A 22,826-nucleotide genomic window follows, 5' to 3' on the forward strand; every position below is an offset into this window, starting at 1 on the left:
CTTGTAAAACTAAACTGCAGCTCGCATTCTAGTCATGTGCACAGAGACTGACTTCCTGGTACCTCTTCCAAACTTTTCTCTCCTGCAGCCTATGCTCAGGCCCAGCCAAAGAGTCTGAGGGGCCTAAGGTGGCATGTTGTGGTTGGCTGCACCATGTGGTTGGGTGGCTCCCAGCCAGGGCAGCGAGCGAGAAGCTGGGCAAGTGGGGGTGGGCGGGTGATGGGTAGCGCGGGACCCTGAAGGCACAGGGCCCAAGGCAAAACACCTTGCCCTAAAGCTGGACCTGCCTGTCCTTGTTTCTCGATCCAAGCAGGTTACCACATAGCCATAATGGCTGCTTATGGAATGGAAGTCTCCTCAGCTGCAGGCAACTGAGATCCCTGGCTGCTTCTTTGAATTGGGTCAAAGGTCTCCCAGACCTTAAGGGATCTGAGGTTGTAGGTTTCACACACCGAAAAGTCTGTCATGGACCACTGTTAGGGAAGAGGATGGCGACGAACCTATGACTTCTGGAAAAGTCCTAGTCAAAAACTTGCATCCTTTGCAATTAGTTTGCTATCTCAAGGTGTCCTCTTTTCATAAGCAAAAGATCCAGAAACATACGCCCCCCTATTCTCTATTTAGTAACACTGGTTGTCACCTGTGTAACTTCTTGAACACACTTGTGACCCAGAAGTCAAATAGAGCTACATACTGAAGAACAGGATCACTGGTTTGCTATGAAAATTAAGATTAGCCATAACATTTCAGCATCCCAAAAATGAGGTGGTGGGAAGAGGCAGAAAATAAGGCTCTAATTATGCAGAAAATATCAACCAAAGGAGGAACAAAATGCAAGAAGCACATATTAAAGAAGAAAATTGCACTGGCAAAGGGCTTAGATTTCACTTTTACACACACCTAGCACACAAAGTATATTTTCATTGTTATATAATTAAGAACCTTTGATCTCTGCAATTGATCTGACATATTCCACTATGCTTCAGATTTTCCTATTTGCTTGCAAATCTCCATTGGGCTGGTAATTTTCTAGTTGCTTTTAAAGAACCCCTGTCCCAAAATATGAAAGAGGCTTTTGTCTCTTTGAATCAGAAAGTCTCAGTCTTTTACAAACTCTCAGATTATACTGCAGAGGAGTCACAAAGCAACCATGTACATAATGCCAGATTCTGACATGATGCATGTCCTGGAAAATTGAGGAAATCAAGGTTCTTTTAAAGAAAGAAACATGTCTATTTAAAAGTGTCTTTCCATTGCATGCAGTGTTGATAGCACATTTTTTAGGTGTAGCCTATAGGTTTAGGTACATAAGGCATAGGTATGGATTAAGGCACGACTGGTAGCAGCACAACTGAAAGAAAATAATTGCAGCTCAACTTCTTCTCATTTGCACCCCTGTACACTGTGAGCAACACAACTGACTTCTGTGCAGTTGTTGCAGTTCTGTGGAGGTAACTGAGTTTGGGCTAGTGATGGGGTGGATTAAGCCCTCTGCTGGAAGCCTCATGGTCCTGCCACACCCATCCCAGGAAAGCACAGTGGAGCTCAGTCCTCTGAGCAGTCTAGAGCCAGCCAATCAGAGAGAGTACAGGGAGCAGCCAATCAGGGCCCAAGAGGGCCACATTAAAAGTTGCTGCGGAGCCTGACACAGGCAGCTCCTTTCGGGATCCAGAGAAGTGCATATAGTGCTGCTGCCGTGCCAAAGGGAACTACAGTGCCCAGGGGTGTCAACAGTCTCTATGGGCCAGGTATGTGTGGGGCCCTGGCTCTATGCTGCCAGAAGGGGCGGGACCTGGGGCGGGGGTTTGACAAATTTTTAGCACATATATTCGGTATTTTTTGGGAAACCATCTGGCAACCCTAAGAGCAAGAAAGACGGAGTATGGACTGAGGGATAAAATTAATACAAAGGGATCACCTGGACTTTTCCACTACTAGGGTAGGGAGCCAGGTTTCGTGACTGTTCCTGGGGCAGAGCATTGTTGAGTACTTAGAGCAGTGGTCCTGGGTTCTGTCCCTGTGACCTTGAATAGGTTACTTGACATGTCTAGTGACTGAGTTTTCTGTGGTTGATACACTGAGATTTTGAGTGGAAGTGGCATGAAGGAGGCTGTAATGAGGATTCGGTTCTCTCAGGGCTGTTGTAGCTTCTCTCCTTCTGCGGAGAAGTTTTGGGAGGGGGAACCTACCCCTATAAATTAATTTATAGTATTTTGATTTAATGAAATGACTTTCAATCTAGCACTTTTCAGCACTTAATTTTTTTCTCTATTGACTTTAATTATAGATTATTAACCCAAGGGTCATAAATCTGAAAAAATTGTTTCTGGTGACATTTTTTCTACATTATTTAGGATTATAGAAAGGTCAAAAATAACTTCAAAGTTAAATTTACAAAGAGAAACACCACAGGAGGCAGAAGATGCATCCTTGTTAGTTATAACATTAATAACAGAGTATTACAGAAATAACAGAAGAAAGTATGATCAATACAGTGCCAGCTCAGAGCCAAATTCCAGGAGACTGTATGTTCTGTTTAGGACTGAGAAAATTAACTGAGAAAGCAATGGGTAAAATACTTTGGCTGAAATGTTTTTCACTGAAAAAGATACAGATTTGGGTTGGAACATTGTATTTTGCAAATTTGTGTCCAATTCAGTGAATTTTTTCATTCTCCTTCCCATGTAATTCTAAGTCAATCAAAATGTGTTGCTTTCACACTGACCGAATGAAATCTTTTTGGTTTTCAATTCAAAATGACTTTTTGTTTCAAAAGTTACTTACATTTTATTTAAAAAATGAAACAAAATATTTCACTTCACCTTAAATTACACCCCCACTTTTTGCTTTGTCACAAAATTTGAAAAATCCTTACTTAAGTCAACCCAAAGCAATCCCCTCCCCCCCAATCATTTTTCTTTTTGGATTATCAAGTACCCAAAAAATCAGCTATGCACACTGCTCTACTTTAGCTTGCTTATACTGGCTTCAAGAATTTGGCAGTTGTTGTACTATTACAGTGTTCAAAGACCCTGATTAGGGTGTCCTCACTAAGCTGGACTTTGTGTACACACAACCCAAACATATGCTGGGTGTGGGGCACTGTCCCATCTAGTGGCAGTGAGATCGCTTACTGAGAGAACAATGAGTCTACTCTACAACCAGCTGGCTTTTCGCTCAAGTGGTAGAGGCTCATGCAGTAAGTTTCAGAGGTCCTAGGTTCGGTTCTGCCTGTCAGTGATACAAATACCCACAGCGAGATGCTGTTTCTGCCCAAAGAACTTAGTCTAAACAGATATGACTGGAGAAAAGGGTGGGAGGAGAAACAGAAGCACAGGAAGAGGAAGGGACTTGCCCCAGGTCACAACAGAGATGGGTGTAGAACCCAGTACCCTGACTCCCAGTTCACTGCCCTGTCCACTACATCACTGTTTCTCACGTGGTGAATCCTTTTATTCAAAACAAAAAGATTTTCACAGTCACCTCCCCTTCACCTTCACTATAAAGGACGAGTGAAAACAGTTGTGATGCTGACATGGCTAATACGTGTGTGTGTGTGTTTATTTTTGGAAGCTTACAAAGGGGTAGAAGCCTGCAAGGAGTGCAGGAGTCAGATTGTCTTTGCTTTTTATGGGAGTGCAGTTTTAACACCTCATGACCCATGAGGATTGCCAGTCCTCCCAGTTTCACCCGGAGTCTCCTGGAATTGGGCTAGATTTCCCAGAGGTGCAGTGGGGCTAAGGCAGGCTCCGTGCCAGCTCTAGGCTCATGCTGCTCCCAGAAGCAGCCTGCAAGTCCTTGCCTATGGTCCCTGAGGGGGGGGGGAGGGAACACAAGCGGTCTCTGTGTACTGTCCTCGCCTGTAGGCACCACTTCCGTACTGTTCATTGGTCAGGAACTGCAGCCATTGGGAACTGTGGGGAGCAGTGTCTACAGGCAGGGGAAGCACATAGAGCCCCTTGCTCCCCCTTTGGGCCCCAGGGGTGTGCCAGCCCTAGCTCACACTGCCTCCCAACTCTCCCGAGTGGGCAAGAATCATGTGACTAACCGAGCCTCAGATACGTTTTTGCGGATGTTTTGCATGCAGTTGTCTTCAGCCTAAGTAGCTGAACTTGCGTTGTGGCCAAATCCTTTTAAGGGGGATTCCTCACCTCCCTCATTCCAACAGTTTAATAAAGCACTATGAAAATATCATACTCAAATAAGTGGGTATTTACTGTTCTTTCCCCCATTTTACTAACACACTAAACTTTATTAGCAGCAATAAATTTACAATATTGTCGGTTTTATTGGGACCATCATTTTCGGTTACTGCTGCATTCCTTTATTACAACGATTACAGCTTTTACTGTTATGTTCATTCTTCATGAAAATGCTTATGCTTACAGCAGGATGACTTTGTGGTGTGTTTCCCCAGTACAAAGAGTTCGGGACTCTCCTACTTTTGCACTTCCCTTTTCATTCTGCTTTCAGTTCATAATCCATCGCACTGAACCTTGAACATTGGTTTGGGCTTTATTGTTGTTCCACGTTAGTATCGAAATAGCATCAGCTCTCTTGCGGAATAAGGGTGAATTTTTTTGATTAAAAAAAAAAAGGCAACATTTCCCATAAGTAACAGAATTACCCAAACAGAAATATTGGAGGTGATGTCATTCAAGCAAGGACATGTAAGGGCATAGTGGAGCTTCATCCTCCTTAAATATTATGGTTTAATGCTCCAGCTGTTCATTCTACCATTCCATTGATTTTTTTTTTATTCCGGCCTTTTCAGCATACCTCTAGTGAAATAAATCTTTCCTCAAATTTCCCTTCAAGGTCCTTTAACAGTGGATCAATTTTATTAATTTTTTAAATCTTGTTTATTACTCTAAAACCTAATATTGATGACTTGACATTTGTCAACATTTAATTTAATTACCAACAGTCCCGACATACACAGATGGTTTAATATTTTAAAATGACAGTAGCCTATAATAACAGTTCTTTGTATTCATCCAGGCCCTGAGTTAGGCTAAAATAAGGATGACGGACTTTGAGCTGGTTACCTCAAAATGTTCTGTGGTCACTAATGAGATGAAATTCCAAAGATCCCTGTGAAGCTTGGAAACAGATCTTAACCATATACAGTTTTACAAATTGGGAAACTGAGGCATAGGATGTGTAAATTATCTCTTTGTGTATTTGTTGCTCTCTTGTGCCTAATTGTATTCAGCTTGTGTAACATCTCTAGGCAGGGACCATCTCTTCTCCTGCTATTGTGTATTACCTAGCACATGTTCAAACCCCACCCACCCATCACTATCTGTGCCCAATAAAAAATTGCCCAGAGTCAGTGGAGAGGAGAGAATGAATGGAAATCCTTTCTTCTAATCCGGGGGGCAATAATAATATATTTATAATTCGAACTACCGTTACTCCTCGTGGAATGAAGGAGTAACAGTAGTTCGAATTAGGATCTTTAATTCAAACTACCTACTCCGTGCCACGTGTAGCTATGGACACGGAGTTCGGACTAAGGGGGATTTAAAAATGGCGGCGCCCGGGAACATACAAATGAAGCCAGGGATATTTAAATCCCTGGCTTAATTTGCAACTCCACTGGCCCTAATTACCCTACCTAGCTCCAACTAATGAGCTAGTGTAGACGTACCCTTAAGCACGTGCTTTACTGTAAGCACTCATGTAGTCTCTCTGCAATGAAGAGAGACAAGAGTAGATGGGTAGATCTGGAAAAGACCTTGAGGGTGAGGATGAGAAACTTGGGCTTGAATGAGAATGCTGAATTTAACAGAAATCTGTTCAGCCACATTAAATCATGGTGTATTTCTAGAAACGATGGATCTCTTTTCTGAACACATTCTATGGTTCAGGAGTCCCCAAATCTCTTTCTCTTTTTTTTTTCTTAGGATACTCTGAGGGTTCTTGTAACATTTGTGATGTGGTGCCACAGTACAGGTGCACTGAATAATGGGACTCTTCCATAAAATGCAGTTGGGTGGATCAACCGTTGCTCTGATATTGTCCACCAAAAGCACACCAATTATTCTGTCTTGTGTCAGAATGTTGGCAACATCACTCCGACAGAGGGAACACATATCATCTTTAATTCATCTGTCCCCACAAAACTTGCCATAATGCATCAGGGAGTACAATGGATTTCTTGATGGTGAATTCTGTCTAAGACCATGTCACAGGCAGCCATGCAAGTGTAAGTAGGGTTTGAATCAATGCTTCCATTACTGCCAGATGGAATGGGAAAGGAATCCTGGGTGTGTTTTATGTAAATAGTTTGCCCCTGTTTTGCTTAGATGTGTTAGATATTCGGTTGTTATGATGGGGCTTTGCTCATTGTAATCAAGTTGGCTGGTGTTGAGCCACAAACTGTGTTAATACTAATTGCAATGTCTGCAGTTATTGGGAGAATGCAAAAGATGAAAGTCTGTGCTTAACCTGGCATAAACTCTCAGTTTAAATAATGAGATTCTGGACGTGTGCATGCAAATACAGTTCACTCAGTTTGCTTAGGCCTGCTAGATATTCAACTGTTACAATGGTATTTTGCCCATTTGTAACCAATCTGGTTGTTGTGGAGTCACAAACTGTGTTAACACTTAAATGCTGGATTTATGAGGGTATGTCTACACTACCCTCCTAGTTCGAACTAGGAGGGTAATGTAGGCATACCGCACTTGCAAATGAAGCCCGGGATTTGAATTTCCTGGGCTTCATTTGCATAAGCGGGGAGCCGCCATTTTTAAAACCCCGCTGGTTCGAACCCCGTGCAGCGCGGCTACACGGGGCTCGAACTAGGTAGTTCGGACTAGGATTCCTAGTCTGAACTACCTAGTTTGAGCCCCGTGTAGCCGCGCTGCACGGGGTTCGAACCAGCGGGGTTTTAAAAATGGCAGCTCCCCGCTTATGCAAATGAAGCCCGTCAAATTCAAATCCCGGGCTTCATTTGCAAGTGCGGTATGCCTACATTACCCCGCTAGTTCAAACTAGCGGGGTAGTGTAGACATACCCAGGGAGATGATCACCAGTGCTTGCAGTTATTGTGGGAATGCAGAAAAGTCAGACTGTGCTTAGCTCCATTCAAAAGAAGAGACCCTTTTATAAATACATTAAAAGCAAGAGGAAGACCAAGGACAGGGTAGGCCCACTGCTTAGTGAGGAGGGAGAAGCAGTAACAGGAAACTTGGAAATGGCGGAGATGCTCAATGACTTCTTTGTTTCGGTCTTCACCGAGAAGTCTGGAGGTGTGCCTAACGTAGTGAATACAAGCAGAGAGAGGGTAAGTTTAGAAGATAGGATACACAAAGAACAAGTTAAAAATCACTTAGGAAAGTTAGATGTCAGCAAGTCACCAGGTCCTGATGAAATGCATCCCAGGATACTCAAGGAGCTGATAGAGGAGGTATCTGAGCCTTTAGCTATGATCTTTGAAAAATCATGGCAGACAGGGGAGATTCCAGAAGACTGGAAAAGGGCAAATATTGTGCCCATCTATAAAAAGGGGAATAAGAACAACCCAGGAAACTATAGACCGGTCAGTTTAACGTCTGTCCCAGGGAAGATAATGGAGCAGGTAATTAAGGAAATCATATGCAAACACTTGGAAGGTAATAAAGTGATAGGGAATAGCCAGCATGGGTTTGTGAAGAACAAGTCATGCCAAACTAATCTGATAGCTTTCTTTGATAAGATAACGAGCCTTGTGGATAAGGGAGAAGCGGTGGATGTCATATACCTAGACTTTAGTAAGGCATTTGATACGGTCTCGCATGATATTCTTATTGATAAACTAGGCAAATATAACTTAGATAGGGCCACGATAAGGTGGGTGCATAATTGGCTAGATAACCGTAGTCAGAGAGTGGTTGTTAACGGTTCTAAATCCTGCTGGAAAGGGATAACAAGTGGAGTTCCTCAAGGGTCTGTTTTGGGACCCGTACTGTTCAATATCTTCATCAATGATGTAGATATTGGGATAGAGAGTACGCTTATTAAGTTTGCAGATGATACCAAACTGGGTGGGGTTGCGACTTCTTTGGAGGATAGGGACATAATTCAGAATGACCTTAGCAAGTTAGAGAAATGGTCGGAGGTAAACAGGATGAGGTTTAATAGAGAGAAATGCAAAGTGCTCCACTTAGGAAGGAACAATCAGTTCCATACATACAAGATGGGAAGCGACTGTCTAGGAAGGAGCATGGCGGAAAGGGATCTAGGGGTCATAGTGGACCACAAGTTGAATATGAGTCAACAGTGTGATGCTGTTGCAAAAAAAGCAAATATGATTCTAGGTTGTATTAACAGGTGTGTTGTAAGCAAAACTCGTGAAGTCATTCTGCCGCTCTACTCTGCACTAGTTAGGCCTCAGCTGGAGTACTGTGTCCAGTTCTGGGCGCCACATTTCAAGAAAGATGTGGAAAAATTGGAAAGGGTACAGAGAAGAGCGACAAGAATGATTAAAGGTTTAGAGAACATGACCTATGAAGCCAGGCTTCATGAACTGGGCTTGTTTAGTTTGGAAAAAAGAAGATTAAGGGGGGACATGATAGCGGCTTTCAAATATCTAAAAGGGTGTCACAAGGAGGAAGGAGAAAATTTGTTCCTCTTGGTTTCTGAGGACAGGACAAGGAGTAATGGGCTTAAAGTGCAGCAGGGGAGGTTTAGATTGGACATTAGGAAAAAATTCCTAACTGTCAGGGTGGTCAAATATTGGAATAAATTGCCAAGGGAGGTGGTGGAATCTCCCTCTCTGGAGATATTTAAGAACAGGTTAGATAGACATCTGTCAGGGATGGTGTAGACGGAGCTTGATCCTGCCTTGAGGGCAGGGGGCTGGACTCGATGACCTCTCGAGGTCCCTTCCAGTCCTAGGATTCTATGATTCTATGACCCTGTCAGTGTAAATACACTTGGAAGGACAGAGGCTCGTCTTCCAGAATCCCGTGAAATTAAGCTGGGGAGGGAGGACTCGGAGTCAGCAGGCGTGAGCTGTAAGACTGGTCCAACCTGTTTCTCCCCACTGTTTCAATAATAGAGCTAAAGAAAGACTCCATAAGGAGTCTATTTTAGTATTTAAATTTACTCCAGTGGTTGCTTGTGGACTTTCTTGTGGCTGGACTGTGCTTTGGGCCAAAAGCTGAAATCACTAGGTTTGACCCACAACAAGCCAGCAGAAGATGCAATGAGCAGCCAGTAGGGTTGATGGAGAGGCATAAGGCGCGGGCAGCAGAGTGGTGGCAGCGAGGGGCAACAAATGCCCAGCAGAGCGGTGCCAGCGAGCAGGTGGATGGCGAGTGACCAGTGGAGTGAGTAAGATGCTTTATCTCCCCCTTCCCCCATCTCAGGATGGGAGGTGAACTCTGAAGATGCATCTCTGAACTCTGGTCTGCCCTGACCAAGGGCAGCAACTGTGAGTGGGGTGCAGAGAAGGATGGGGCATGTGAATGGGACAGGTCTTGTGAGCCTGAGAGGAAAAGGACATCGCCCAAGCTACTTGATCTGGGATGTCAACTCGTGGGTTTGGTTATGAACTCTTTGTGGTGTTTTACTAAATTAATGCCATGTTACTTCCCTGCCCTTTTATTAAAGGTTTCTTTTCTACACTCGGGCTCCGTGCTGGCGAGTGGGGAAGCATTGCCTCTCAGAGGTGCCCAGGGGTGCTGTGTGAATTTCCCAGGTTACTGGGTGGGGGCTCAAGCCAGTTCTGTGTTGGATGGATGGAGGGGAACCCCTAGTTATTGAACCTGGTCCTAGCTGTTGCTGTTGCTCCCTGGCAGAAGGGTTATACAAGTAAAATGTTGATGAATAGAGTTCTCCTGCTGAGTTAGTTGGCCTGCCGCAATCAGGGTGGCTGTAATTGTAAAAAACAGTTCTTTGGTTTGTGGAAGAATGCTTGCGGTCTTAACTGTGGAGTTACTAAGCGCTGGATGCCGCAATTTAACATTTGCCTGCTAGACAAGTGACAAGTCATCAATCCGGATGTCTGTAGTGTTCTTCCTTAAACAAATTTGCTGAACAATCACTTTACAAATTCCGAGGAAAGGGAAGAGACCCTCCCCAAAAAAGCTCAGATTATGAGTAATGAGGGGTGGAGAGGAACAAATATCCAAAGGTAATTGGCAATCAGACAAATGCAAGGAATCAGACACAAGTTGCAAACACCAGAGGAAATACATTGGAGTTGCATTGTGTAGGATTTTCTGCTGCAAAATAAAGATATTTAGGGCCATGTTATTAAAGCCCAACACAAAACAAGTGCCAGTCAAAAGTATGCAAAGCACTATGCTGTACAACCTAGGGATTAATTGAATGGTCGATTAATCTCATACATTCTTATCAGTTAGTTGATTATTCTATAGTCATCAGGCAGCTCCTATTCAGGGGGCGGAGGAGAGGGGGTTGGGCTCCTGGACCTCGCACGAGCCGGAACTGAGCCAGGCTGTCTGTCCGCCTGGCTCCTAAAACGCTTTAAATGCAGAGCCGCAGTGGGAGTAGGTCCAGGACACAATGCAAGCTGGGACTGAGCTGAGCTGTTGGCCAACCTGCTAAAAAATTACTGGCAAGGGGCTGGGGGGCCAGGGAGAAATGCATGTAGTCTATAGCATTAACCTATAAGCTTTTGCTAATCGGTTAATTGACTGTAGTATTACATCCCTAGTACAACCCTACTATTTCAAGCCCAAGCAATATTAGCTGGTAATATCCTGTGTGCATATGCAAATACTGCTAAACCCCACTGAAATCCATGGAAGAACTCCTGTTAATGTCAGTGGGCACTTAGATTCCTTTTGATGTGCCACTGGTATTTAGCACCATGGAGTGACGCTGACACAGCCATTGCTTAGCAAACATAGTTTCAGTGTTGCTTGGCATAGGATGGTGCATGTCCCATTCAGGCAAAGGGATTAAGTTATGAAAATGAAAACCGAAGAGCAGGTATTACACAGTTTCAAGACTTTCTGCGGTACCTGGTTCTGAGCTGTGATCCATAATGGCAACACCCCGTTGTCCCACCACTCTGTCTTGTTCTGGGTTGCCTTATGAGAATACTTCTTCAGGGTCTCTGTGTTAAACATCATATTGTGGATCACTCCGTGATCTTCAATCCAGCGACCTGGGATGCAAAAGAGGATGAGACAAAGTGATAAACATGGGGAATGTCTCGGAAAGGAAATAAATGAGTATGTCACATGGGTGTGATGCTGCAGAGTCTAGAAACACAATGCTCACATTGAACAGATCTTTCCAGACAATCCAATTCAACTGTTCCAACTAACTAGGAAGAAGTATAAGAAAAAGATTAGGCAGACGTGGGAAGTTGGACCATTATTGCTCTCGCAAAAAATCATCAAAGATTGAATGGCCTCAATTTCCAAAAAATCACCAAAGATTGAATGGCCTCAATTTCCAAAGGGTCAAATCTCAATCATATTGAATTTCATGGCAGAACTTCCCATTCGTGTAAACAGAGCAGTATGTGGCCTAACGAGTTATGGCTAGTTAAGGCAGAACAATCACACTTTATTTTAAACTTCTGTTTTAGTGATTTTTATTTTTACCCCAGTCTCATTTTTTTATTAAAAGCCCATCCCCAGCCCTTTTCCTTCTTGCTGAAGGCATTGGTGGGTGGGATATCATTAAGGGATCTGGATTAAGGATGTTAAATTTAGATTAATCAACTAATCTAATAGTCGATGTAATTTGCGTCAACTATTCGATTAGTTGATAAGGGCGCTTCTGCTTTTGAAATGTAGCAAGAGTCCTACCAGGTCTTGATACATTTCAGAAGTGCCACGGAAATCACAGCCAGTGAGGGACTCAAGCAGTCTCCCACTGGACCCGTACTCCCTGCTTTTGAAATCTACAAGAGCCCGAGGAGGGCTCTTGTACATCTGAAAAGCAAAGCACCGCCAGGCACGCAGGTCCAGTGGGGGACTGTTTGAGTCCTCAACTTTCCCCAGGCTCCCCTCAGTGCTTCTGATTTTGAAATATAGGAAGAGCAAGCTCTGGATGCTTGGTGGTTCAATGTATCCGCGTTATCCTGACTAGATCTGCTGGGCTGGGTAGGGAAAAAAGAGTGAGTGACAGTGCCTTATGAGAATTGGTTTGTGAATATGAAGATGCCTAGCTCCAAGAAACTTTAGACAAAATACCTTCTGTAACCTATTAATGTTAATGTTACAATCTGTTGAATGTATGCATTCTATTTTTGTGCATACATCCTCCTTGCATGTGAAGTTAGAAATAAGACGTGTGAATCTTTTTATAGCTCTAAATGTGTTCATGAGGGCTATTACTCATGCTGGGGAGGGAACCTAATAGTTCAGTTATCAACTCAACAACCTGTGAGTAGCTTTGCTTGTCCCGGGAGCCCAAACTATGGTCCTAGAAAGACCTGTCATGTGCCACCTCGTACTGGACTCCATCTTGGACCTGGTCATTTTCCAGGTTCAATGAATTGTTGAAGTGCTTCAGTGTCTGTGTTGATTTGCAGAAGGGTTGCAACTCCAGTTCTGTGCCCTGGCTGGGGAGATCAGAGGAGCTGTGGGGAGCCCCAGAGAGCAGGAAGGTGGGTGACAGTGACATGATCAGCAAACCAGGGGACAACCCTAAGGGGACTTCTGTGATTCCTTTCTGTCACGCAGATATAAATTCTTCATCAAATATGCCATGTCATGAATAATTGTTACATTATCCCATCAGCTCAATAGCTGGTGGAATTCTGTTTTTCAAGTAAGAGTGCTGGATTTGTCTCACGTTTTCATTGTTTTGCCAGCCCTAATATGAAGCTCCATGTGCCCTGAAAAAATAATAATGATGGCGCTGATGCATATTAACAAAGAGAAACCATCATCTCCGGTACCAGTGCACCAACCGGAAAGTTACAAATCAAGCTTGGGGGCTAATTTGGCTACGACAAATCAGGAAAGAGATCTTGGAGTTATCGTGGACAGTTCTCTGAAAACTTCCACACAGTGTGCAGCAGCGGTCAAAAAGGCAAATAGGATGCTAGGAATTATTAAGAAATGGAAAGAAAATAAGACACAGAATATCTTACTGCCCCTGTATAAAACTATGGTACGCCCACATCTTGAATACGGTGTACAGATGTGGTCTCCTCACCTCAAAGATATTTTGGCCTTGGAAAGGGTTCAGAAAAGGGCAACTAAAATGATTAGGGGTTTGGAACGGGTCTCATATGAAGAGAGGTTAAAGCGACTGGGACTTTTCAGTGTAGAAAAGAGGAGACTGAGGGGGAATATGATAGAGGTCTATAAAATCATGAGTGGTGTGGAGAGGGCGGATAAAGAAAAGTTATTTATTAGTTCCCATAATAGAAGAACTAGAGGACACCGAATGAAATTAATGGGTAGCAGGTTTAAAACTAATAAAAGAAAGTTCTTCTTCACACAGCCTGTAGTCAATCTATGGAACTCCTTGCCAGAGGAGGCTGTGAAGGCTAGGACTATAACAGAGTTTAAAGAGAAGCTAGATAATTTCATGGAGGTTAGGTCCATAAAAGGCTATTAGCCAGGGGATAGAAGTGGTTTCCCTGGCCTCTGTTTGTTAGAGGCTGGAGAAGGATGGCAGGAGACAAATCGCTTAATCATTGTCTTCGGTCCACCCTCTCTGGGGCACCTGGTGCTGGCTATTGTCAGCAGACAGGCTACTGGTCTAGATGGACCTTTGGTCTGACCCAGTACAGCTGTTCTTATGTATGTAAACCTTTGGTGACTGTCCGTCCAGATTTATTTTTTTCCCTTCCTTTTATACGCTCCCCTTGGGATACAGTTCCCATGAGGTTTGAATTGTGCTGGAGGAGAGGAAGAGCTGAGCTCTCTGGCTGGGCCTGCAGAGCACATGTGATTCTTAGGGCAAAAATGTGACTTGGGTTGCATAAGTCTTGGGGAGTAAGAAGACTTGGGGAGTAAGACGTCCCTGTTACACTTTTAAGGACTGTCCAGGAGTTGGTCCAGAATGGGTAGATGTGAGGGAATGGGCGGGGTGTGAGGGCCTATAGGCCACTTATTCCTTTTGTGGAACAGGCAGGTGGGTCAAGGCGTGGGCAGAGTCTCAGATGGTCCTAGAAGGCTATTATAGTCCTAGCCTTCACAGCCTCCTCCGGCAAGGAGTTCCATAATCAACCTGTGGAACTCCTTGCCAAAGGAGGCTGTGAAGCCTAGGACTATAATAGAATTTAAAGAGAAGCTAGATAATTTCATGGGGGTTAGGTCCATAAAAGGCTATTAGCCAGGGGATAAAATGGTGTCTTTGGCCTCTGTTTGTCAGAGGTGGAGAGGGATGGCAGGAGACAAATCGCTTGATCATTGTCTTCAGTCCACCCTCTCTGGGGCACCTGGTGCTGGCCACTGTTGGCAGACAGGCTACTGGGCTAGATGGACCTTTGGTCTGACCCAGTACGGCCGTTCTTATGTTCTTACGTTCTTATGTTATGTTCAGATCTATCCCTTGTTTGCTGAGCAACATTGCCGAGTTTGTGAGGTAGGTGATGTAGGGGGAGTGTTAAGTCACTGCTGACACCGGACAGAAGTACCATGCTAGGTACCTCTTCCTCATACTTCTGAAAAGCAAGTGAGATCTGTACGCCCCTTAACACTGTTCATTGGACTGATGCAGCTACCTGCCTCCCCTTACTATGGACTATGTCCTGGTAACAAACTCTCGCCTTCAATACATTTGATAGGAGTTATCATGCTGATAAACAGAACAAGAGAACTGATCATCTTCTGACTTCCTTTTAATCCTGGATGAGCATCAGCGGCGAGATTCACAAGCCTGTTTCCCACGACCGGCGCTGCTGGCCGCACAACCCGTGAGGAAAGCACAAGCAAATGCAGCATCCACTCTGTTCCCCACAGCCACTTCTTTTGCATGTTCTGAAGGGGCACTGGCCTGCCTCTGTTTCTCCTTAGTGAACTGAGATGTAGCAAAGCAATGATGGATCACCAGCAGCTTGAGGAGATGCATAGCTGGTCGAGCAGTTCCTTGAAAGTGGCCCCGAGCTGGCATGTGGTGACTGATTGATTGCTTGTCACCGGCTATTTGCTTCCCCTTGGTTTGTGCTCTTCTCCTGTAAAAAAGCGTTAAGGCTGCCCTGCTTGCTTGCTTGGTGGTGGCTTGAATCACATAGGGCCCGGTTTCTAAAGAAGGGAGCAATGCATTATCGTTCCGATTGAACCTGATTCACTTGGCGGCCAGCATTTCTGCACATCGGCTCCTTTCAAACCATTGCCAGATCCTGTTTGCTTCTGTAGAGCCCTGTGTAGCCGCGGATCTATGTGGATGGTGGAGTGGCTACCTGCACAGGGCTCTCCCCCCACTCCTCTTCTGACCGGCCACCATGCAGGTTGGGGGCGCTAGGGCAGGTCCCTTCAATGCTGGCAGGGAAAGGATGCAACAAATTCCATCCTACATCTTCCTGCAGGAGGGGCCAAGTCCTGGCCCTGCCTGGCCCCCCTCCCTGCAGAGCCCCCGGCCCTGCTTTTGTGCTGCTTGCCTCTTCCTTGCATGACCCTGCCCCCTTCTCTCTCACCTGTGCTCCCTCTTCTCCCCACCCGTGTGGATACAAGTAGAATCTGGATGTGGATCGAACAATGAGTTGAGGCTGGCAGATGTGGATCCCCGCTTTTGTATGCACACAGGGCTCTACACTTTTGTTTTTGTTTTGCACAGAGCTACTATGGGTTTGTTGGTATCACTTAGCTGCTAGTGACTATCATTGGTTCTAGACAATTAGGCTGTTTATATACGCGGTTAATAAGCCACCTCTTTCTGCTTACAACCCTGCTCCCTCCAAAACCCATTCTCTGGCTGGGCATATGCTAGGATTTATTAGCTATAGCTTGCAATGACTGTGTGGGAGCTCTCATGTAAATTCTGCTGCTCAGTCTGCCCTGTTCCACAGAGCTTGGCCTGTTCTGCCCAAAGACGATTTCCGGGACCCATGCATGCAATATAATTAGCTCATGTGGCTCTTAGCTTATCAGAGACCTGGCTCTCAGGATTCTTTCTATCTCTCGAATAAAGATTTTTTTTTAATCACTTGCTGCTCTAGGACTTTCTTCCTTCACTATTAGTTTCACTTGACTATGGGATCTATTATGGATTGGGGATCACCAGCATTCATTGGTTCTTCCTTGTGTCGGCGATAGCACATTTTTCAATACAGTCTTCACCTGATATTTTTTAATCTTCATTTAATTTCAGGGATTTGTCAGTTGCAAAGAACTGTTCGTTCAGGAGTGTATATTTGAGTGGTTTTTACAGCTCTGTCTTACTAGGATCCCAACAACCATCTGCTATGGCTTTAATTGGATCCGCAAGAAGTAGCGTTAATGTTCCCTTGCAGGCATCTGCTGCAGCTACTTGAGTTTGTTTTTCAGTTGGATTTTTTTTTATTTTGAGGCCTCTCTGACATGCACAGTGGTTGTGTGTTGTCACTGGGTCATTCTGATAGGAGGATGCATCTTCTCCATGCTAGGTTTCTTGCTGGACTACACTGACTGAACTCAGAATGAATTGCCTACTAGCTGATATTTGCTCCATGTTGGAAGATGTCATTTTGGATCACTTCCAACCCACTTAAAAATTGGCCATGGAGTGGAACTTCTTAAAGGGGGAGCTGTGGTGAAACTAAATTCAGTGAGGGAACACCAGTGAAATGTGAGCTGGAGATGATCCGTTACATTCATGACCAGACTTACAGCTCTTAGAACCTGAGCCAAAAACCACTGAAGTCAGTATGAGTCCTTCAGTTAATTTCCAGGGACTTTGGATCAGGCCTTTAGATCTCAAAAGTGACAGGAGCTTTGCAGTTACCCTATATTCATAGGCAGAGGCAGAGCAAGAAGAATCTGTCAGCCAAGTAGAAATGAGCCACTGCTGTGAAGACTGGATTAAGAAGTGCATCACAGTTTCTCCAAAGCCTGGGGGTTTTCAAATTTGGGTTTCTGGTTTGTGCCCAATTATGTCCAGGCAGTCTTCATGGACCCAAATCCGTGATTAACATCAGTGGGAGAAGTGGGTGCCCACAAATTATAGGAATGGCCTTTTCCTGATGGCTATACATCAGCCATTCGGGAGCGGGAAGGGGGAAGGATAGTATCTTATCGTCAGGCTGATAGGGGTTGTAGTTTGATTATTTTTATTTATTAGGGGAAGGATGGTTTTATAACGAAAGCACTGGGCTGGGACTCAGGAGATCTAGGTTCAATTCCTGAGTGCTTGTGACTTAAGGTAAAATTTCCAAAAAGGTCTAAAGCCAGGTCTGCATTAGGGACAATGTTGAACTAAAAGAGGTGATTCCAGCTATGTGAATAGTGTAGCTGGAGTTGATGTATCTTAGTTCAACTTCCTGCAGCGTTCCCACTGTGGGGGGTTGATAGGAGAAACTCTGGCTGGGGAGGGGTATAGTGGGCAGCACAGAAACTCTCTTATTGATCTCCCCTTACTCTTCTCACCCCCCTGCCTTCTATGACAAGGTAGTTGGCTCTGTGGATATAGGGAAAGCCATGGATGTGATTTACCTTGACTCTAGCAAAGCTTTTGATACAGTCCCCCACAGTATTCTTGCCAGCAGGTTAAAGAAGTATGCATTGGAAGAATAGACTACCAGGTGAATAGAAAGCTGGCTAGAGAACCAAGGGGTTGTGATCAATGGCTCAAGGTTTAATTGGCAGCCAGTATCAAGGCAGATGTCCCACACGTCACTTCTGGGTTTATTCAACGTCTTCATTAATGATCTGGATGATGGGTTGGTTTGCACCCTCAACAAGTTTTCAGATGACACTAAGCTTGTGGGGAGAGGGAGATCTGTTGGAGGGGAGGGGAAGGGTCCAGAGTGACCTAGACAAATGGGAGGATTGGCCCAAAAGAAATTTGATGAGATTCAACAAGGACAAGTGCAGAGTCCTTCACTTAGGCTGGAAGAATCCCAAGCACTGTTACTGGCTGGGGATTGACTGGCTAAGTGGCAGAACTGCAGATCCTGGGGATTAGTGTAGATAACAGGCTGAATACGAGTCAACTATGTGCCCTTGTAGCCAAAAAGGCTAACAGCATATTGTGGAGCATTGCCAGAAGATCAAGGGACGTGATTATTCCCCTCTGTTTGGCCTGGGGAGGCCACATCTGGAGCACTGCATCCAGTTTTGGGCCCCCCACTACACAAAGGATGTGGATGCATTGGAGAGTCAAGAGGAGGGCAACCAAACTGATTAGAGGTCCAGGGTGTGTGAATTATAAGGAAGAGGCTGAGGAAATTGGGCTTCTTTAGTCTGCAGAAGAGAAGAGCGAGGGGGTTGATAGCAGCTTTCACCTACCTGAAGTGGGGTTCCAAAGAGTCTGGAGTAGGGGTGGGAGGTGACAGAACAAGAAGCAATGGTCCAAGTTGCAGTGGGGGAGGTCTAGGTTGGATATTAAGAAATTCTGTTTCATGTTGAGGGTGGTGAAGCACTGGGATGGGTTATCCAGGGTGGTGGTGGAATCTCCATCCCTAGAGGTTTTTAAGTCCCAGCTTGAGAGAGCCCTGGCTGGGATGATTGAGTTGAGATTTGGTCCTGCGTTGAGCAGAGACTCGCACTAGATAACCTTCTGGATCGCTTCCAACCCTAATCTTCTGTGATTCTTTGGAGATCCAGGCATAACTTAGGGAGATGCGTGGGTGGCTGAACACTTCAAGTGTTAAATCTTGTGCTGCAGAGATGCTGGGCTACATGTAAAAAAGGGAGGAGCAGAAGAGGGAGAGCAGGGGAACCTAATCGTGTCAGAATGCTGCTGCCACACTAGACAGGCTCCTGACGATTCCTGCCATGGATCCGGAGAGGATTACTGAAGAGCGAAGTGTCCTGTTAGCGCAATAGGATCACACACAAACCCCATGGGTTCTTCTCAGATATGTCCATTCTCCTCTCGCTCCCTACGATTTTGTACTTGGGCCCCTGAGAATCGGGGAGGGAACATGAAATACATCCCAGTAGAGAAGCCATGCTTAGCCCTGAACCCTCCTTTCCACCTTCCCCCTAAGCACACGGGGTCAACAGCTTGGTATACTGTGCAAAGGCCTGCAAGGACCAAAGCCCCGATAGCCACAGTCCTACAGAGAGACTCTGTAGAAAGTCTTGCGAGCAGCTGCCGATCCTGCCCGGTATTGTGTGATCACCGGCCACTAGGTGCAGCCCTTGTTCTGCCTATGCCACCCTGTGTGTGCGTTCTGTGGAAGCAGAAAACCTGAAATTGAGAGGCGGGTGGGGGGGGAGGGGAAGTATATCCTAGAGGGGAAAAAATTCCTCCTCGCTTTTTTTTTTTTTTTGCTGTAGTCTGCCTTATATATAATAACGTTCCCCTCTTCACCTGTCTACTTTCTTGTCGATTCAGCTCAATCTTGAACGATGTAATTGACAAAATTATAATATCAGGCGTGATACTTTTGATAGCTTTTGTCCAAAACTCTGCTGCAATAGCTCCTTATTTCCAGTTGATTCATTGGGGGAGAAAATATATGCTACTCCATTAGAACTTTCCATTCACACACCATTTACTTGACAGGATTTTCTTAGCATCACAGCATAACTTATCCTTACTGCTATTCAATCATTTTGTAATAAAAACTGAGATTGCAAAAAATGTTCATTGTCATTACTGGTGACGGACCAGTAACTACTTCCCCACAGGTGGGGGGAGAATCAAGGATATATTGTATTTCAAATAAGGCTGGCCTGCAGAGAATTGTTTTTCAGCCGGGAGAAGTTTGGATGGAATCTCCATTGAAGAGGAGCATATCTGGCAATACTGCAGTCCTGGACCTGTAATCTGTTCTTTTGAACTGGACTCTCCTTCATTCGAGGAAACGAAACACTTACCATAATAACACACTGGGGCATATCCTTCTGACTGGGACTTTGGGCCAAGAGACACCCTGCTTCAGGGGAGAAGCCAGCCTCTGATGGATGGGTTTAGTGAGAGAGCTTTCCTGAGGGAAAGCTTATCCCATAGAAATCTGCTGCAGAGTTTCTTCCACCTTCCTCTGAAGCAGTTGGTCCAGGTCTGCTTGAATCTGACAGGACCTGACTACCTGTGCCCTCAGCCCTGCCCCCTCCTCTGTTCCTCACGGACCCACCATCTTCCATTCGCCTAAACTCCCTCCTCTCAGCACCATCCTCGCTCCCCAGCCGTGTAACACCTCAGGGACCCCAGAGCCCAGCCTCGGATAGAGGTACACTAGGAAGGGGTGCCTCTGCTGGCGCTGTCGGATTCAAACTCCTGGCAGTGGGGCAGGAGTTCATTTGAAGGGGAGTAGTAGCAGTGATAGTTCTGCTGCTGCCCAGGAGGTAGGAGTATCCAGGGGCTGCTGGCGGGCTGAGGCTGCTGCAGGGAGGGTGTGGTGTGTGTGTGTGGGTCTCCTCCCCCTTTCATGCCTTTGTGTGGGGTGGACAGCAATAGCCCCCCAGGCCTGCACACCCCCAGCTGTGTGGATCCATGGGTCAGAGCAGTACTAGACGCTCTGGGAGAGATTGCAAAGCTACAAGGATGGGGCATCTGAACAAGCCACCACTGGCCCCTTGGTCCAATGAGTGGGTCAGGAGCTTCCATAGCGGGGGAAAACATTGATTCTTTGGGCATAGATGCCTCCACCTGAGCCTGCTGCCAGTGACCTCTGTGCTCCTGGCCATAGCTTCCCACGCAAACCTCCCTCCACGAAAACCGCTCGCTACTGCGTCCGGGGTTGGGTTTGGATTGGCTGGGGTGGAGTTGGGTTCAGGTCAGGTTTTAAAATTGGGTGTGAGCAGACCTGTACTAGACACACTGCCGTGGTGACAATTTCTACATTCCAATGAGTGTCCCCCCACGAATCCATCCCAGATTTTACACTTAGGCCAACGTTGGCTGAAAAGGACTTTGGGAATGTATAAACTTAAAAAACAAAAAGTGGTTATAGACTAATAAATGGTTAGATGGGTATCATGAGCTTTTGTGGGCACAGCCCACTTCTTCAGATGACCGGAGTTTTGAGTTTAGTATGTGCTGACCCAAAATAAATAGCGGAGAAGAGAGGGGGAGGGGGTGGGAAACAAGGAGAAGAGGTTATGAAAATATCAAAGGAAAAACAGGAAGACTCATAGACTTTAAGGTCAGAAGGGACCATTATGATCATCTAGTCTGACCCCCTGCACAGTGCAGGCCACAGAATCTCACCCACCCCTCCTAGAATAATCCTCTCACCTATATCTCAGATATTGAAGCCTTCAAATACTTTGAAGACCCCAAGATGCAGAGAATCCTCTAGCTGTGATCTGTACCCCATGCTACAGAGGAAGGCGAAAAACCTCCAGGGTCAGTGCTGAATTGATCAGATGGGAACTCAGGTGTCATGCCCTATACTGATGATCAGTGCCTTAGCTCAAGAAGATCCCTATTAGTGTAGGGCATCATGCTTGCAATTATAGAAAATTAGGAATTGAAGACATTACAGTTTTCTCCAGTCCAAAATAAGAAGATTGTTCTCATCTAGCAAAGGTTTCAAAGCACTGCACAGACCTTGGCAAACTCGCATTCCCTTTGTGAGCTAAGTAAAAGAGAACAGAGCTGATAAATGGGAAACCGAGGCACACATAGATCAAGTGACTTGCCACAAACTAATCAGAGTTTTTGCCTGGATGAGGATTTCAGTGGATCAATGGCAAAACTGGGAATAAGAGCTAGGAAGCCTAAATCTTGTCTTGCCAATAGACTGCACTTTGCCACAGCATGGAAGTAATTTGTATTAAATATAATTCATTGATCACAAATAAATACTAATTAGAGTAGTCCCTGCGTGATGTGCTTGCTTTCAGGATGTTCTCTTTAGTGAACAGACTTCTATACTTTTGTAAAGCAATTAAATCTACTAGTAATGCTCAGTAAATAACAAACACAAATTAACAGCATGTTCTTTGGCTCCTGAACTTCAGAGCTGCAATTAAAAGTATTTAGTCATTTTTCCCTTTGTGCCTTTCTGAGCCTTGCACCCCAATAAAAAGCAAGGTGTTTTCTTACTTTACTCCTTACTCATTGCAGTAATGGATGCTTCCTTGGCGTGAGGTAACTGATAATCTGAGCCCTTGACCTGTGGCACTGTGTTTTATCACTGTCACAATCTGCTGCCTCTCTAGGAAGTTCCAGGTTTAGTTTGCTGCTATTTGGACTTTTGCGTGCCTGAATCTAAGGGGGAGAATCAGCATGCTCACAGGACAGCTGCTGGCCATGTAAACCACAGCATGGGGCTGCACCAACAGAAAACCCCTTTAGTGACTGAAGAGAGGCTGAAAGCAGTCATAACCTCTCTTCTACTGCGGGTGGCATACGATGAGAAGGGATCAAAGCCACAGTGGCTGAGGATGCTTTGCTTAGTACACCTCCTCACAGAATATGTCGGCAGAGTTGGATTCCCATCTGTGAACCACACCTGCTCGTCTTCGTGTAGCAGTGCTGCCATCTTTCCTCTCCATATAAAATTCTCCCTCCCCTGGAGTCGGGAGCCAGGTTGCTGCAAACAGTTGACACTTCCCTGAGCCGTTTTCATGACATGATGCACGACTTCTGTCCTGCAAAGGGATGTTTGTTGCTACCTCAGACTGGCTAAAAACCTTGGAGAACATTATGTTCCTTGGGGAATACAGAGATCGAGTGCTGCAGGAAACTGATGTTGGCTTCTTATGGTAAGTGGCGCTCTTCCCTACAAGTTGATACCAAACTGGCGCCCCAGGGTGGTTCTGGGATGTGCTATGGCTCCCGTAGTGGCCAACTTTCTGGCT

At 45.3% G+C, this 22,826-nt stretch overlaps 1 protein-coding gene across 1 annotated transcript in view; it reads right to left on the reverse strand.

The window, feature by feature from the left end:
- Positions 1-22,826, reverse strand: part of LOC102447344 (ectonucleotide pyrophosphatase/phosphodiesterase family member 7-like) — a 42,038-nt gene that overhangs the window by 15,182 nt on the left and 4,030 nt on the right. The window contains exon 2 of the mRNA XM_089782254.1: positions 10,983-11,128. Coding sequence (XP_089638380.1) covers positions 10,983-11,128 — 146 coding nt within the window. The remainder of the gene's footprint in view (positions 1-10,982; positions 11,129-22,826) is intronic.

The sequence above is a fragment of the Pelodiscus sinensis genome, chromosome 15, assembly GCF_052426305.1.
Source record: "Pelodiscus sinensis isolate ZL-2025 chromosome 15, ASM5242630v1, whole genome shotgun sequence".
Classification (NCBI taxonomy): domain Eukaryota; kingdom Metazoa; phylum Chordata; order Testudines; family Trionychidae; genus Pelodiscus; species Pelodiscus sinensis.